General features: G+C 35.2%; 2 protein-coding genes across 5 annotated transcripts in view; one reads left to right on the top strand and one right to left on the bottom strand.

Moving 5' to 3' along the window:
• The window catches only part of farsb (phenylalanyl-tRNA synthetase subunit beta), a 168,036-nt gene that overhangs the window by 112,077 nt on the left and 37,286 nt on the right, over positions 1 to 18,673 (top strand). The window lies entirely within an intron of this gene.
• The window catches only part of scaf4b (SR-related CTD-associated factor 4b), a 61,705-nt gene that overhangs the window by 26,486 nt on the left and 16,546 nt on the right, over positions 1 to 18,673 (bottom strand). For 2 of the 4 annotated variants that reach the window (NM_001386228.1, XM_068213554.1), the window contains exons 12-16: positions 17,829 to 18,061; positions 15,939 to 16,039; positions 14,168 to 14,281; positions 7,693 to 7,849; positions 3,727 to 3,821 (exon numbers count right to left, since the gene is read on the bottom strand). In NM_001386228.1, coding sequence (NP_001373157.1) covers positions 3,727 to 3,821; positions 7,693 to 7,849; positions 14,168 to 14,281; positions 15,939 to 16,039; positions 17,829 to 18,061 — 700 coding nt within the window. Of the gene's footprint in view, positions 1 to 2,414; positions 3,822 to 3,946; positions 4,102 to 4,347; positions 7,850 to 14,167; positions 14,282 to 15,938; positions 16,040 to 17,828; positions 18,062 to 18,673 lie in introns of those variants that run through there. The other 2 variants (NM_001386229.1, XR_012390510.1) reach the window with 2 other exon arrangements.

The raw sequence follows: 18,673 nt of genomic DNA, 5'->3' as shown, positions 1-18,673 counted from the left end.
TTCCTATATGAACATTAAAAAAAAAAACATTTATCTGATAAGAGTTAGATTAATCAGCTCTGTTAACATTCATATTTTATCATACCGTGTCTTTCTTTAAAAAATATACTTTAGCCAAACATATTAATACAGATTCATATTATGCCTAAACAAGGTTAATTCAATATTTGACTAATCAGGCTATTGTCTCCAAACATTTCATTTGTGAACCACTAAGGTTAATGAATCTGTCAGTTTACTGTCAGACAACCCATGCACTGATTTTAAAGATATTAAACGTTTTTTTCTAATGTGTTTTTGATAATGGGAACATTTTCAGTCTTGTTATATTCTCAAGACATTTTATGTTGTACCATTTTCGCAGTTGTTAGTTTCGCATTTACTCACTAGAACAAATTACAGCTTCTCATCAGTCCACAGCTTATTAAAAAACAAAAAAACAAATGCTATATTTTTTACAATCAGCTTGTAATTAAGACATACACATTTTATAATGTTACAAAAGTATATATTACTTGCCTTTTATATCATTTATAATAAGTTAACTACAATTCTTACACACAAACATCCACTAACCTACATTAAAGCTTTTTTCTCTCTCCAAATACAAAATCAAACACAAAAAAACAACTGTTAAACAAATTAAGTTGACTGCCTATGATGGATTATCCTTGTGTTTCCTAAACCCACCTGTTGTCCTCTTTTGTGTTTTCCCAGCAACTGTTCTTCCGCCTTCTGCCTAAATCAGCCAGTGATGGACCATTCGCCTGGTTTCACATTTCAATTGTTTTAAAACCCCCTGAACCGGTTCATGGTCACCTTTATAAGGTTCAGTGTTTTTGAGTGCATGCAGTGATGCCAATGAACAGCAAACAGTTTCTATTGGTCAGACACTTTAGCCACCTTAATAGAAACTCCATGGACTGACCAGTGTGTGCATATTCTTTAAAATGAAATACTTTAAAATAGTACCTAATGTAGAAGGTCATTTATTAAAAAGGCACATTTGATAGAGCCCCTCTTTGTGCTTATTGAATTATTGTCACTGACTAAATGATAAAAAAAAAGACTGGATAAAAATTTTAGTAATTTCATGGAAAATTAATATGCCATGCATTACGGTTATATTTAACATTTTTGGTGGAGAAAACTATTGGTTCCTATAATGATTATTTGTGTACACAGAAAAAAAAAACTAACTAAAAAACAACTGAAGTCATAATTTTGTATTTAAGTAAGTAAAAGCTGATGCTATTTTTTAAATCTTTCCATTTTAAAGACTTCTTTTGTTTTGGAAAAGGTTTGCATATAGGCAATGTATTTAAAAAAACACCCAAATATTCAGATAATAAACAAAGCATCAGCTCTTTCTTTCATGACTGTTGGTTTAAGGATCTGGTCTCTCTACTCTGCTTCAATAGGCCAGATCATGGCCCAGTAAACTGTGATTGGTCCACAGCTTACAGTGTGTATGGCAAACCAAACACACATTATCATATCAAGGTTTCAGCACAGGAGGCTCAGCACTTTTCTCACTCAGCATCATTTCACTGCATCCATTGGAGCCTCAACCTTTGGAAATGCATGCAAATCAGATTTGCTTTTGCAATGCAGAAAAAAGCATCATCTTCACAAACCAGGTTCTTCAGTCCTCAGCTAGTGTTGTATAAAAGTAGATTTCTTCCACGGTCAGCTAGAACTCGGCGACACAACGATCGAAATAATAATTGGGATATAATTTGCTCTTAGTAAAAGTTTTTCCATTGACAAGAACCAGCATTGTTTGACATGTGGATAGGTTTTAAATCAATCATGCAACCAGCTTCAAAATAAAATGCTTCAATAAATTTAGCATAAAGCACAAATGTCTGAGTGCTTTAACGCCAGATAAAACCCCCCTGACATGGTACATGGTACTGACAAGCAGCAGAAACTATAGGACAAGCATACACATATATTATGTGTGTGTGTGTGTGTGCGCGTGCGTGTGTGTATAATTATATATATATATATATATATATATATATATATAATTATATAATTAGCTCCCCTGAATTATTCGCCCCCTTGTTTATTTTTTCCCCCAATTTCTGTTTAACGGAGAACAGTTTTTTTTCAACACATTTCTAAACTTAATAGTTTTAATAACTCATTTCTATTAACTGATTTATTTTATCTTTGTCATGATAACACTAAATAATATTTGACTAGATATTTTTCAAGCCACTTCTATACAGCTTAAAGTGGCATTTAAAGGCTAAACTAGGTTAATTAGGTTACCTAGGCAGGTTAGGGTAATTAGCCAAGTTAATGCATAATGACGGTTTGTTCTCTAGACTATCAATAATATATATAGCTTAAAGTGGCTAATAGTTTTGTCCTTAAAAAAGTATTTAAAAAAATTAAAACTGATTTTATTCTAGCCGAAATAAAACAAATAAGACTTTCTCCAGAAGAAAAAATATTATCAGACATACTGTGAAAATTTCCTAATAATTCCTAATAATCCTGAACTGTATACATACACAATTTTTTACTGTACCTAAGCTAGTGTTTTTATGCAATTATTGTAAAACCATAGTTATGCCTGATTTTACCAATGATCATGAAGCTCTAAATATAATTTTAAAATGACAATCTTTCAGTTTTATGAAATGTTAACAAAAATATTTGTGTCTTCAAAGTCACCAGAAAATAAGACATTCATTTCTTAGTTAAGGTATTTTTCTTATAGGAAAAGATTTAAAATTTACTTAAGTTGATGTGTTAATGAGGTGGATGTGTTTGTCAAGCCCTTTACAATATTAGTTTAAAAATGATCTCTATGGGATGATGCCTTTAAACTCGTCACTTATATCATGAGAACTATGTATATTGACCAATATAAACCTTTTATTGTTAGATTTTGTAGCCTCAGCTACTATACAGTGTTTAAGGGTCTAAGCAGAGCTACCAGCAAACTACCATAATGCAAATTTGTAAAAAATCTGTATAAGGTTTTAGCAGAAAGCAAGGCTGAAATTACAGATGTCTTTTTTTTTGATAATAGCATACAATAACTCCATATTAATTTTATCTTTGATAATTAGCAACTTTCATAAATGTCATTAAAAGCATCCGTAATTAACTTCTAGGTAAAATCTAAAAGTCAATGTTGTAAAAGTACATATTTCTAAATTCATCTGAAGTATCCTGATTTTAAATGCACTGTTTTGATAGTTTTACCTAATGATATACCAAGTGACAGGATGAGTAAAAACTAAATAACCAAGCATGTGTTGTTCACAAACAACTTCAATAAAGTATGATGATTTCTAAAGCAACATGACGCGCCTTAAAAAAACAGATCTGGAGAAGCCTTTAAGAGTGTGCAACACGTCAGCCGTCATGACTTAATACAGACACACATTTACGCAAAATCAGCTCCACTAATAGAACAGCAGTGACCGTGTTGTGACAAAAACCATCAATGAAAGTGATGCCACTGAAACACGGAAAGAAACTGGACAGTCGTGAAACTAACCTTGCTTTATTTTGTGCTCTGAGACTCTCAATTTGCCAGAAATGATGGCAACCGCGCACCAGTAAAGCGTCAGTGCAAAGCAAAGAACACAGAAACACTGTTTGCCTCCCATATGACAAAGAGTAGAAAAAACGAGAGTAGAAAAGTTGAACGAGACACTGAACAACCTTGAGGGGTTCTGTAGGAAACCCCTCACATTTTACCTGTGATACCATTGGTAGCGCAGCTCCGTCTTCCTGATTTCCTTCAGGTCCTTCTGAAGCTGGCACAGACTTCTTGGCCAAAGCAGCTTTCCACTCTACAGATCACAATGAAACATACTGTTAAAACTAATGCAATTTACAAACCCTGAATTAGACAACACAGAATTAAAAGTTATACATAGAAATAAGGCTAAGTGCTATGACAATATACATCATACAGTTTTTTTTTTAGTTTTTTTTTTAGAGCTTTCGCTTTGATATTTTTGGTGTGCAAATGTAAGACAGGAATGCAGTAGTGTTTTCACGATACTGGAATTTGGTATCAATCGATGATGAAATTGTGTTTACGAGCTCAACAAAAATGACTGTGATTGGCTGTGAAGGTCATCAGTTCACCGCACTCTTTACTGAATGTAACCACAAATACAGGGGCACTGGAGTGTTTTAAAGCTGCGAAGATCAGCTGGTCTGTTTATTAGCTGATCCACGAGCAATTTGCTGATGTATTGACTGATCTTCACAACTTTAAAATGCTCCAGTGCGCCTGTATCTGTGGTTACACTCAGTAAAGTTCGGTGAACAGATGACCTTCACAGCCAATCACAGTCATTTCTGTTGAGCATGTGAAAACACAGCAGACCCCCTAATTTTTCGCGATTCCGCAATCGCTGAACTTAACGCAAAAACAAAACAAAAAAACACTTTTTTTTTGTGATCCTGCAAAATTCTTAAACGCAAAATAATTGTGAAAATGTAAAAAATCTCATAAAACATCAAATTCCAAACCATATAATGATATTATATTTATTTCAGTTTGCAATTAAATGTTTTTCATGACTCATAGGCTTTGCATGCACAGCGCACGTGATGTATTTGAGTGTCTCTCGAAAAATGACATCTCACTTGCGCCCTCACAATCATTACATTACAGGGGGGCGAGGGGGGTGTTTTGCAGCCTGTGCAGTAAGCAGACGTGGATGAAGCGCGAGAGATTTACATGTGAAGTCAATGCAAAGATTGGATTAGGCATCCTGTGGCGCAAATTTGGTATTTTGCGCATTTGATGCGCTTCAGACTGCAAAAAAAAAAAAAAGGGTAAGCAAACATCTAAAAACGGAGCAATGGAACAGACAGAAAAGCAAGCAGCTTACAATGATGGAGATTGGTTCAAGGATTGGACTTGCCCGAATTGAAAGACATTATTTTGGTTTACATGTATGGCTGGTATTATGATGTTCATGAAATCCATAAGTGGTTTTGTTTAATTCTTTCCCTACAGTCAACGAGAAAACCAAAACGCTTCCCTGCGGTGAGCTTTACAGCAATCCGTGTTTTAGGTGTATTACGGTAGGGGTAGCCCTAACGCATTCCCTGAGTGAGATACATAATGTCAGATGCTGATATCAGATGAAGAAATCTGAGAGAAAAAGTTTGTGCATAAAAATTATACAGCGTTCCTCTGACTTAATCCAAACCATTTTAGATCTTTTCGTGACAAGAGATCAAAATAAAGATGCTTTATTTTTATGATTTGTGCCCTTGTCATTGTGTCAGATTGCACACAGAATGAGGAATTTTTATAGTGAAATATCACTATAAATCTGAGGGTCTGACAATGGCAAATCAGTACTGTTTAAGGACATGCTCAAAAGTTAGCGGGAAATGGACATTTTTAAAATATCAGTATCTATCGGTACCGAATTCCAGTATCGTGACAACACTAGAATGTAGCACTGCTTAGTTATTGAGAAAATGGAGTGTTTCAAAATGTGCAGTGTATTGAGCACCTTCTTAACACAGCCAGGTATGTCTTAAACAAATATTAGTAATGCACAGAAATTAAAATTCTGTGTGCACTTTTGAAAACTAAAATGCTTTGTAAAATGTAATGTAATGTAATGTAATGTAATGTAATGTGTATTTATATAGCGCATTTATTGTGTATGGCCATACACCCAAAGCGCTTCACAATCATGAGGAGGGTCTCTCCACACCTCCACCAGTGTGCAGCATCCACTTGGATGACGCGACGGCAGCCACAGGACAACGGCGCCAGTGCGCTCACCACACACCAGCTATTGGTGGAGTGGAGAGACAGTGATAGAGCCAATTCAGTGGAAGGGGATGATTGGGAGGCCATGATCGAATGGGCCGATAGAGGGACTTTGGCCAGGACACCGGGGTTACACCCCCGCTCTTTCACGAGAAGTTCCATGGGATTTTTAATGACCACAGAGAGTCAGGACCTCGGTTTAACGTCTCATCCGAAAGACGGCGCCCACTGACAGTGTAGTGTCCCCTTCACTTTTACTGGGGCATTAGGACTCACATAGACCTCAGGTTGAGCGCCCCCTGCTGGCCTCACTAACACCACTTCCAACAGCAACCTGGTGTTCCCTAGTGGTCTCCCATCCAGGTACTAACCAGGCTCAGCACTGCTTAGCTTCAGTGAGTAACCGGTCTTGGGCTGCTGGGTGATATGGCTGTGATATGGCTGTTGTAATAGTTATTTATTTTAGTAAACAACAAAGTAACTTAGTAAAACTTTTTAAACTGAACTTAATTTTCACTTATTTTGAAAAACGCACACCAATAACATCAAGCGGCATCATTTTTCAGCAGCAGGAAAAAGAAAACCACAAAGAATGATGTGCTGTCGGTGTGTTATTTGAGCAGACTCTGCTTTTCAGGCGAGCATATGCAACTCATGTATAGATATGTTTACGGGTTACATGAGCGGAAAATTCCCAGATCAGAAAATATTAAGCTGTTTTTCAACTTTTGATAACAGTAGGCATGCAAGCTGTTTCATGGTACACTCCATTGTCTGACAATTTGCTCTACTTCAGGTCACAAACCATGGAAATGAATGGATTTCATAGCGCAATGCTTTCCACATCCAGTGTGTAAGCGGATTCACATATGGCTGGAGGGAGAGTAAAACCAGCATGCTGAACACTGTGGTGCAGTATAACTTCTTTTTGGCTCATATGTCACATTGACCCTTTTTAATTCAGACTAAAACCACAAATGCAACAACTTTCATTCGCCTAATTTTTTTTTTAAATAAACAGTGCATCTGTAATATTCATAAAAAGTTAAATCTTTAGTGTTAGTCAAGTTGAATCAATAAAAGCGGGTAAATTTATTTAAATGCAACACTGGGGAATTCCTGGGTTTCTCCATGTTTGGAGTTTTCGCTAAACACTTTTACAGGGTTCCCACTATTTCATAAACAGCAGATTCAAGGAATATTTCAAGCACCATTAGTTTCAAATCAAGCACTGCTGTAATTCACACTGCCAACACAGATCGCCATTAAAGTCCTTATTGTACAGCACATTTCACAAACACTTACTATTTTACAATAAAATGCCACAGTAATGATGATGTTTGAAGGCATTATTTAAAATGAGTAAGACAGATATAACCTTTAATAAAATTAGTTGAATTCAATACTGATAATATTCAATTGTGGCTTCTGAAATAACAATAAAATGTGCATTTTACAAGATTTATAAATTAAAAATGTCTCTTTTTTGTTCTGTTTTTGACATCAGCATGGTACAATTGTTAAAATAACACCATACATTTAATTTATAATTTAATTCAAGCTCTTTCAAGGACTTGTGTTTGTTTTTAAGTACTTTCCAGGCCTTGAATCCTGACATTCAAGTACTTTCAAGAAATGCGGTAATCCAGCTTTTACTAGATTTACTGCTGATGACACAACCGTGCTTCATTAATAAGATGCACAAGACCATAGCAGGTATGATCACTTGCATTACAGCAGGTACAGCTATTTAATTTTGATAAATCGCCCAGCCCTAGTTTAAACTCTACAGCTGATTATTACATTTCTGAAATATTTCTTACATGTTAGCATAACTACCTCTAACAGAAACGCATGTTTTGGTCATATTGTCCCCCTGTAGATGTAAAGAACGGCCACATGTGGATGTTCACCTGGTTTGAGTGTTTCAGGATCAAACAAGCCTCCTTCTTGAAGACTCTGAATGTCATTAGGTTTGACTTTTCCCCAGGGGATGAAAGTGATGCCTCGCTCCACATCCCAGAACTTCTTGTACTCCGACTTTATGCCTTTATTCATGGCCCATGCAATCTGATCAAGGACAACAAATCAAACAGCTGCCAACACATTCAAAACAAAACTAAGTGCTAATATGCATGCAAACACAAGATCTAACCAATAAAATAACACAGGTAATCAAACAACAAACACTAGACATTATGACTACGGGTGGATTGGTTTCTAGAAAGTGTGCTCAAACAGAATTATTAAGACAATCAATAAACTTACCCAATAATCTAATCAATTATGTAAGACAAAAAGTGCAAAGAGTGAAATAACACTAGCACAGCTATACAGAAAATCTAATTTAAAAACAATGGTAATGTATAAATCTAAAGCATCATTATACAAATGTATTCAACCACATAGTTACATGAAAGACCAATCAGAATCAAGTATTGTAACTTTCTAATCAACCTAGAATTGCATTTTATAAATGTGTGTATCAGACGAGTATGCTCTTTGCTAAATGATTACATATGCAGTAGGGCTGCATGATATTAGAAAAAGCTGACATTGTGATATTTTAGAGCAATAAAATAAAATAAACAGTGCTCAAACAAAGAAATACAACACTGTATAGCAGGGGTCCCAAATTGCCCCCTTGTCCTCCCTGCTGCCCGCAAATAACATCAAAAAATATAACGAGATTTGGCCAAAAAAAAATACACTTTTAAATCACTATCATTGTTGTGCAGTCGCATATACCCTTGTGGTTTTTGAGAGTAATGCACATGAGGATTATTTTTGTGGCTGATTAAAAGGTTGAAATGTATATCCGCAAATGCATTATTTTTTACTAAAGCAATATTTTTGTAAATATTCAAGGGTCATTTGATTATAATCACCTGTAATTTGTTGTACAAACACCTCTTCGTGGCTTTCATGTTATGCTGGTGGTGTAAATATGATAATGTTGCTAATATTTGATTCAAATGGTCTCTTTAATAGATTTTCCTAATATGCATATTAGGAATTGTATAAAAAATGTGCATTAGTAAAATTTTACCGTTGGCTAAATTGAACATGTTAAAGTAAATGTAAATATATACATATTTCCCCCCTCTTTATTAAAAAAAAGAAAGATATTGAGAAGAACATTTGGCAGTACAGTCAATAAAGTCACCCAATCAGCATTCTGCTGTCTTAAGCCTGGTTTATATTCGACATATCTGCTAGTTCGCTTCAGTGCGCATGGCACATGTGACGTCACCGCTCTGTTTGCAGTGGTTCTCTTTGGGTGCGTGCGACATGACTCCAGCTGGCGGAGCGCATGATTTTTTTTTGAGACTCGTGCGAACAGTGTGTGAGGCTCTGCGTTTAATTTGAGTTGAATTTGAATCACTAGTAAGGAATTTTGTCTGGAATATGTACGACTGTACAGACATTATTATAATCCGTGATCATAAAGATAACCAGATGATCAATGATTCTTGGCTAAACATTGCTACAGCCGTGGGAAAAGATGAACATTTATGTTTAAAAGTTTGGAAAAACCTGAGGGATAAGTTTGTTAAAGCCAAAAGAGACCATGGCAATAGTGAAGAACCAGGTAAACAATTACGAAAATATGTTTATCCACTAGTCATAGGTTTTACACTGATGTATAAGTCACAATTTTGAATTTAAAACAATTAAATAGTTACAAAACTATAATTAAGGAACAAATTATTTCTTTGATAACAGGAAAAGAATGTTTGAACATATCAGTTTACAATGTACTGATGCACTGTTTTTCTAGGTTTTAATGGTGACAATGGTCAGAAATGTTGGACCATTACTGCCTTTTTAGCATAAGAATAGGGCAGAAACTAGCCAGAAAGTAATGTGTGAATTGTGGAGCAGGCTTAATCTAAAAAATAAATAAATTAAGAAGTCAATATTTTTAGTAAGTGTGCTTTTTTTTGCATTTATTTTTACATTAATAAAAAATATATTGTCATTAATACTTTAATAAACTTAAATAGGTAAAACTATCCGAGATATGAGTAAAAAAGCAAGTGATGCATTACAGTTTGATTTTAAAAAATCTTGAGTGTAAAAAAAAATAATTTTAAAAGTATTTATAAAAAATAATTAGTTAAAAATAATTGAATGAAATAAATGATATGACGTAGTTACAAAAACTTTCAATTTCTGTTTATACGTCTGTCCTTATGGTCAGTTTCTTTTGACCACCCACTGTCATTTAAAAGAATATCACAACGGCGAACACAGCCATTATAAAAGCCTCGTCCGTTTCTTGAGGTGTGTGCGCAGACAGCAGATGTCCACGATGCGGTGCCAGGCGAAAGTATAAATTCAGCTTCACGATATCTGTTAAACTTTTGGTTAAGCAACAACTGATTGGGAGAGAATAAAAATAAATATTATTATTATATTAATGAATTGTAGTATTTTTATAGCAATTTAAACTACCCCTTCAACACGTACAACAAGAAACAAAAAGGGGGAGCTTTGATACTCTGGAGAAGAATGTCTGAGCGCAGCGATTACATCAGGTTTCCACTTTTTTCGTGTGCTAAATGTTAAAACGGCTTTCCTATAAATTGTCCGTCACTGATATGGTCCCCTGCCAATTTGACTTTGAGATCTGCTGTATAGTCTTCATTGCATGAATAATTCAGTAAAATTATACTTCAATAAAGTTACAAATGTTGTACTTTGTGCCTAAATGCTTTAAACTCTCCTAAAATGCCTTTAACGCATACAAATGATTAAGTTTCACTCTGATATGGTTATAGTTCACAGTGACTCCACAAATCTAATGTACTCTCCATTGCTGATCAGCTATTATCCCTACTCAACAATGCATGTCCTGCAATGTGACTTTTGCAGACACACAGATTTCAATGCTGAAAAAATATAATGCGCAGCCTTAATATGCACATCAGGTCACTTACATTTTTTTTTTATTACATTTTTCAATTTTATGTCAGTATTCATTTTTAAGTGTACACAATAACACATTCATTTTGGTACTGCCACCTCTACATGTCATGTTGACTCATTGTTAGCCAAAACAAAGTATGTAATTATGTTTCTACGCAGCAACAGCTGTTGCCATGGGAACATGTTTTTGATATTGTGCAACTCACCATGCTACTGTACACAAATGCTGTAAAACTACTATTCAAAGGTTTAGTTTTGAAAGGGGAAAAAGGTTTTATAAAACTTGATAAAGTTTTTAAACCATCCAAATAACAGTAATAAGCACATTTTTGTGAAATATAATAACATTGTAAATATAATAAGTTTCTATCTGAATACATTTTCAGATTTTATTCATTCTAGCAATGCAAAGCTGAAAATTGACCATCATTACTCTTCATTCCTTATGGCCCATTTCAGTGATTGGTACAGTACGGTTCGGATCGTATATAGGTTACCTTTATCAAGCTTGCATTTCCACTGCCAAAAGGGTACCAATGGTAAATGACAGAAAGTTTCAGTTCATTCTCGCTCGAGGAAATGTCAATGTAAAGACATATGGGTTGTTCACATATCATATGAGAAGATTTTCTCACAAAACATATGCTTTAAATACATAAATACTTGTGTATAAATGTTCATTACTAACTTTTCTATGAACAGGATTTAATTATATAAAATATATTATAAAAATAGCCCACTGTAATGTCTGCAATTATATAAAATAAATAAATGAACATATATGAGCACATATAGACCCTTACAGCCTCTGATATAAAATCAATTACAGAAAAATTACACACAGCATATATTTAGTCCTTATTTGAGTTCAAAAACAACAACAACAAAAAAAATATATAGCCCAGTCACTGCAAACCTCTCATATGTGTCTTTAATCTTCACCAGCACATGTAACCTCTGTTAGAAAGAAATTCCATCATTTGTCGTTTTAGTTTGCTAAAAAAACAATTTGTTCCTTTGTTTGTTTGGGATTCTCCTTTGTTTTTTCACACTTCACTCTCGCATTTGTCCGTTTCTAAAAGGATCGGACATCAGAAACCTTTCAATAATCACGTGCACGTTATTAATATGAGCTTAAAGGCCCGTGCACACCGGAATGCTTTTTGCTTGCGTTTTTTATCGACGTTTAACACTTCGTGACTAAATAAATGGCGCCATTGTGATCATGCACACCAACACCCAAAATGTCAGGTGTAAAAATCGTCAAGTTTTAAGAAACGCCTCATGCTCGGTTTTGTTTTGACGCGCCATGTCAAAACCTTCTTTTCAATTAGATTGGCACTTTTGCTCACGTGCACAGAGCTGCTGAAGTTACAATAAACAGCACTTTGAGGCGCTCGATTGTAAAACTGTCAATGCGGCGCACCTTGAAGAAGATGCCCAGAGGCAATTTGAACGTGGAGCTGCTTATTGCTCTGGTGAACGATAATCAATTCTTCATCGCTAGAGCTGGAGCTGCTACTTGAACCATCCATGCCTGTTCAAATCACCAGAAACTTTAAAAACAAGCATGTCAACTTTGTCTTCTTCTGTATTACAAGCGGGTGTCAGAAGCCTAAAGTTGTGTAGCACCATCTAACGTCAAGGAGTGATTTTGCGAACTCTTCTGCTCGAGGCCAGGGAATATCGATTAGGATTGAATCCGGAAAAATGTCTCAAAAAAACGCTGAAGATAAACACAAACGAAAAGCGTCCTGGTGTGTACGAGCCTTAAGAAGTTCGGTATTTCAAATATAGATGCAGGGAGAGCTTTCTCAAGAAAGTGAAACTGCTTGTGCTTTAGAGGGCATTGTAAACAACTACAGTGTACAGGGTAAATTCTGCTCTTCTTGGCTCTGTGGCTGTTCATCAAGACGACAACCTGGTTTATTTTTGCGACCCCTGGGGTGTTTACGTTATATTAAAAGACACAGCACATTGATTTTATGGCACCATGTTAAACTTTGACACCTTTACGGCACTCATGTACATTGAGTGAATGTACTGAACATGGAGGATGGTCTCTACGTGGCGTTCTTTAAAACGAAATGATGAATAGACTTGGACCTATTGGCATGTGTGTGCCGTTGTGTGCAAGGTTTATATATTTATAACTAATTCAGAGGATATTGGGGGTTGCAAGTTACTGCATTTGTTATTTTGGGGGTCGCAGACTGAAAAGTTTGGGAACCTCTACGCTAAATCATACATGCAACATAGGGCACTTTAAAATTTGGATTATTATCATTGTTTGTTGAATGTAAAAATCCATTATCTTAAACTGAATTTTAATGGTCAATTTATCAAAAACATACAATTACATATAAAACCATTTTAAACAAATTAAACTAAAACCAATGACAAGTTAAACTAAACTTTACTGTTGATGGGTGTTGCAAAGATACTTAAGTTTCTCTGTGCACAAGAGATTTATCAAATAAAGCAATAACAAGTGCACTAGTCCATATGAATTGACTTGGAATTTGACCAATTTTAATCAATCACATGCGATTTTACATTGACATTCTTAATGTATGAGTAGATGAAGCCATTGGAATCTTTTTCGCTCAAGACATAGTCTCATTCACTTCCATTGATTTTAGACGTTAAAAACGTCTTGTTATGCTGCTTGATGTTGCAAACTCATATTTTCCTGTGTTATTCTTCTTTTTATGTATAGACATGAACACACTTGTTTGTAAAACAGGTAGTTTGACCATTTTCTGACATCTAATTCCAAGGTTAGTCATTTCTCCTATAGGCAACAAAATTGGAAGTACTAAAACAGGGGTGGGGAACCTTTTTTCTATCAAGGGCTATTTATATTTTTGTAACATCGTTTAGGGGCCATACTAAATTATAGGACTGCTCGATTATGAGAAAAAATTATATTGGCGCACAAATGTGCATGTATTTGACCATTAAAGCGCTCACGTTAGGATGGCGTTAGATGTGCATGCTCTGCTCATCTTCGAGGCTAAGTGCGCGCACACAGAAGCATGCTATGCGGTCTCATTCCCGCTATTAAAAATATGAATGATTCAAATGTACATCAATGAACGATGCACATCCCGTGCTGCAAACGTTACATTACAGCACATGCTTTTAGCCATTTTTAAGTGAAACTGAGCTTTGCAGAGCAACAAATGTGTACAACTGTCACTTTCTATAACATATATATATTTTTTTTTTTTTCCCTGAGGGGTGATTTTAAATTGATGGATGAGACCGGCCGTTCCCCACCCCTCTTCTAAAACAGTTGCAAAAACAAGCGCACGCCCACATCATAGAATAAGGTCAATACAGTTTAAATCAATATTATTTTGTGATTCTGTCCACATTTTCTGCATCATGGCAATCATAAGACCCTAATTTTATTAAGCACTGCCAACAGTAAGAAAAGGCTGGACACTTTACCTTAATGGTTTTCTGGTTGACTTTGACAGACGTTTTGCTGAGTTTGTTCAGGGCTGTCTGTGCATCTTGTCTGTGCACCATGGCCACATAGGCACAACCTCGGGGAGGAATCATCTACAAAAAAAATTAAGTTCAACTTTAATTAAACAGCAAATATTATGCAAACAAAAATGCTAATTATTTTATATTTATTGCAAGCCAAATTGTTACTGTAGATTGAAACAGATAAGCGAAATGTATCAACAATATTTACATACAGACTCTGTTCCGAAATTTAGTAAGTACAAAGACAACATTCTTAAAATCTCATAAAAGACATATTGAAGTATTATATGCAATGACACTTTTCATTCTGGTACGGCCACCTCTAAATGTTATGTGGATTAATTGTTAGCCAAAACCATATATAATTACATATAACAGTATATAATTGTTTCATACTTCGCAACCGTTGCCCTGTGAACATGTTATTGATACCTTAAAAAGCAACTCATAATGCCACTGTGTAAATGCTGTATAAGCTCTTGTTCAAAATGTATGTTTTGTAAAATATAATAATTTTAAACATGGTATCATAAATACAGTTACAGGGTTTCTGCAGGTTTCATCAAGTCAAATTTAGGACTTTAAGACCCTTTCAACAATATTAAGAATAAAATTTTAAACTTATTCAGGGTTAAAAATGTTTTCTAAATGCCTGGTATTATCATGAGAAATTGTTTTTAACTTTCTTTCCCTAATCAGGTCCTTTAATTTGGGGATTTTGCTGCAAAAAAATGTAAAAATTGTATCACTTTGCAATAAAAAAAACTATTATTTATTAAAAAAAGGTTATGGTGAGATGTATTGTTAGTCATCGGAAGGATGTTGGTTCTGATTAAGTAGCTTTACTTGGACATAACAAAATTAAGACCTGTTTAAAATGATTTAAGACCTACAACACCATATTTTAGGTAAATTAAGAACTTAAGACCCTTTTCAGACCATTAAGAATGACATTTTAGACTTATGCAGAGTTAAAGACTTTTTCTCATGGCCCGGTATTATCATGAGGAACTGTTTATAGTTTTCATTTCCTGATTAGGTCTTTAATTTGGGGATTTAGCAGTAAAAATGTCTAACAGCTGATGCTAATTGTATCACTTAGCAATAAAACACTTATTTATTTAAAAAAAGGTTATATTGAGACGTATTGTTGGCCATTGAATGGATGTTGATTCCGATGAAGCAGCTATAATTGAAGATAGCCAGTGTTTAGACCTGTTTCAGACTTTTTAAACCATATTTTTTTTTTAAGACATTAGGACATTTAAGACCCAGTAGACACCCTGAGTCATGTCTATATTATTGTGAAATGGTATTTCATTTTAAAATAATTGTTTTCTATCTGAATATATTGTCAAATTTAATTCATTCTTGCAATGCAAAGCTGAATATTTAGCCCCATTATCACATAATCGTTCAGATATTATTGTAGTAAGCCAATTTGGTGGATAAAAAAAGCTTAATTATTACTATTACTACTACTAATATTATTATAATAACAACATTAAGACATGCACTGCTTCATATCGTTGAAGAAAACACTACATATGTGCTTCATACTTTCAAAGAAAGCTCAAAATAACAGAATTAAACAAATTTTCTGTTTTATTATTTAGATATTATATTACAAATTTATTGTAACAGTGATCAATCAATTTATTATGCCTTTGCTATAAAAGAGTATTCCATTTCTGATTTGACAAGTAATTCATTGATATGTACATACATTGATGGATTCAATCTGTCCAAACTCCTCCATCAGACTCGTGATGTCCTGCCGTTGAGTCTTTTTGTCCAGCTGTCCGATCCATAATGTAGTAGTGCACACTACAACAAACAAAACAAACCAAAACACTCCTGAACATATCAAAACTGCAAAACAAATATTTATGATCCATTCTAGACATCTAGGTTTAGACATGGGACGATAACTGGTTTTAAGGTTTACTAGGGCAAAAGTATCTTCAGCAGAAATGCACCCTTCACATCAAAAACTACTGGTCAGCCCACAATTCAGGACATTTATAAAGCAACAACCAAGGGGTGGTCAAATTAATTGTTTCTTCAATGCACCACAATGTAAATGTGTACAATTCGATACCGGTTCAGTAATAAATCATAACCGCTATTGCGATCATCTATCTCAAATGCACTATGATAGAATATTATGGCGAGGCAGGCGACTGCAAGTAATTAAAATGCTCAAACTACCTAAAAAGTAGACAACTGTGTACAACTCACTGCTTGAGCGTTTGCTGGGACAGTCTTTCACTGACACTGAAAGTACAGCAGAACCAGAAGTTGCTATTTCACTGCTAGTGAGAGAACTAGGGATGCTCCGATCAGAATTTTTACAGCCGATATCGAGTACCGATTTCTTGTCATGGCAATCAGCCAGTAACGAGTACCGATTCTGATGCTTCAAGCTTTATATAACTTTGTCATTGCATAAAGCACATTTACCCTCTAAGTATAATAGGCCTACTTAAGTAGGGATTTCTCCTTAACTAAGAGAATAAATAAGGGATGTTGCATACGATCACATCATCATCTAACTCAGTGGTTCTCAAACTTTTTTCACCATGTACCACCTCAAAAATTTGACAAATTGTCTCTCCAAGTACCACCATAATGACCAGTATTGAAATTAAGTAGCTTAATTGGCCAAATTAAGCAGCTACAGCACTGCACAGTTCGAAAACGAGGCAGAGTCATATTCATATTTATACTGTTTTTGATTTTGAAATATATATTGCATGTACATATGACATATTTGTGAAACTTTTTGAAATCCAAACATTAACTTGTATGTAGATAGTTTTTTCTCAGAGGATGTCAAGCTGACAAAACATTGCTGCTATGTTAGTTATGGAGAAATTTAAAAAGCACTGCAGTGTTTGGGTGTTCTGTGTTTGTCTGAGATAATTAGTCTAACGAAATTATATTCTATACAAAATATGAATCTGATCAGTCGGTTTGTCATGTGACTCGCGGTGCGGCATTCTGTAAAGTTAAGATGTTTTCAAATGTGTACGCCTGGAACACACAAGCACGTTGTGCTGCAGTTCTAACTCATTTTGCTAGCCTGTGGGTTAAATTTTGGCACTCAAGTGACCGAGATGTATCAATAGAATAAGGTCATTTTTCAAAATAAAAGATTTTTCTACATAAATGATCATTCAGACTCAGATAATAAATACAACTGAAATAATAAATGCTTTTTTGTGTGGCCTGGTAGCAATGGATCTATAGACCGGTGCCGATCTGTGGCCCGAGGGTTGGGGACCACTGCTCTAGCGCTTATCTGCTCTGCAAGCACCACACACCTCTTTCTCTAATTCTGCGCCAATAGGATTGAGCAGCTGATGACGTGATGCACTAAAGTAAACATTTCAAGCACATCGCTTTAATTGTAGCCTTTAGAGAACAGCCAATGCTGATACCAGTAGTGTTATCATATGCATCAAATGATTAAAACTTTATTCCTTTTTTTCTTTCATTACTCAGTGATTCCTCCGCATACCACTAGAAGTAAGCCCACGTACCACTAGTGGTACACGTACCACAGTTTGAAACCCACTGATATAACTACTATAAAATCAGTTTGTATTCTCACCACTGAGTGTTTCCTTTTTGACAGACGGCTCTGCTTTTTGTCTCCGCTCCTTTTCCCGCTCTCGCTCTTTGTCCCGATCTCTCCTCTCCTCAGATCGGGGTCGTGGAGAGCGTCCTCTGCGTTCTCTGGATCGAGAGCGTGTGCGATGATACCTGGAGCGCTCTCGGCGGGAACGTGAACCGGACCGGGATCTTCGTGAGCGTGATGATGATGACGACTGTCTATGTGGAGACCTGGAAAGAGATGCAGCACTCGAAATTAAGCTTTTTATTAAGTAGGGGTGTGTGATATGATGATTTCTGAACAGCGCCAGTTAAAATGTCTCCATGATCTGCTTTTAAAGATTGTTGTTGTATTGTGCTACAGTAGCCATGTTTAAGGCAAAGATGTGAATTAAATTTATGCACAAATCTGGAATATTGTGTGAAACATTTGCAAATAAATAAAAAGAAGCCACAGTGAGCCTATTTTCAAATATAATAAATGTTTATGCCTCAAAAGATGAACACATTGAACGCACTGTGGTTTTTGGAGGCATGAGACACATGCTCAAGACAGTTCTGGAAGTAATAATAATAATAATAATACTCCAGCACTAATGATGATGGACTTTGGCTGAGTCCTCTTAAAAGGGCCAAAACAACAATTTAAATGCGTTAAAATTTAGTCAGTACTTCAACTTTCCATTAATGCACTTGTTGGAATTGATGTAGTACAGTGGTTCTCAAACTTTTTTTTTTCACCAAGTACCACCTCAGAAAATAATTGTCTCTCCAAGTTCCATCATGATGACCAGTATCAAAAACATGGCAGATTATGCATACTATTATTATTATTAATAATCT

Source organism: Danio rerio, chromosome 15 (assembly GCF_049306965.1).
Source record: "Danio rerio strain Tuebingen ecotype United States chromosome 15, GRCz12tu, whole genome shotgun sequence".
Lineage (NCBI taxonomy): Eukaryota > Metazoa > Chordata > Actinopteri > Cypriniformes > Danionidae > Danio > Danio rerio.
The sequence above is the reverse complement of the archived record's forward strand: the minus strand, read 5'-3'. Positions and strand labels throughout refer to the sequence as shown.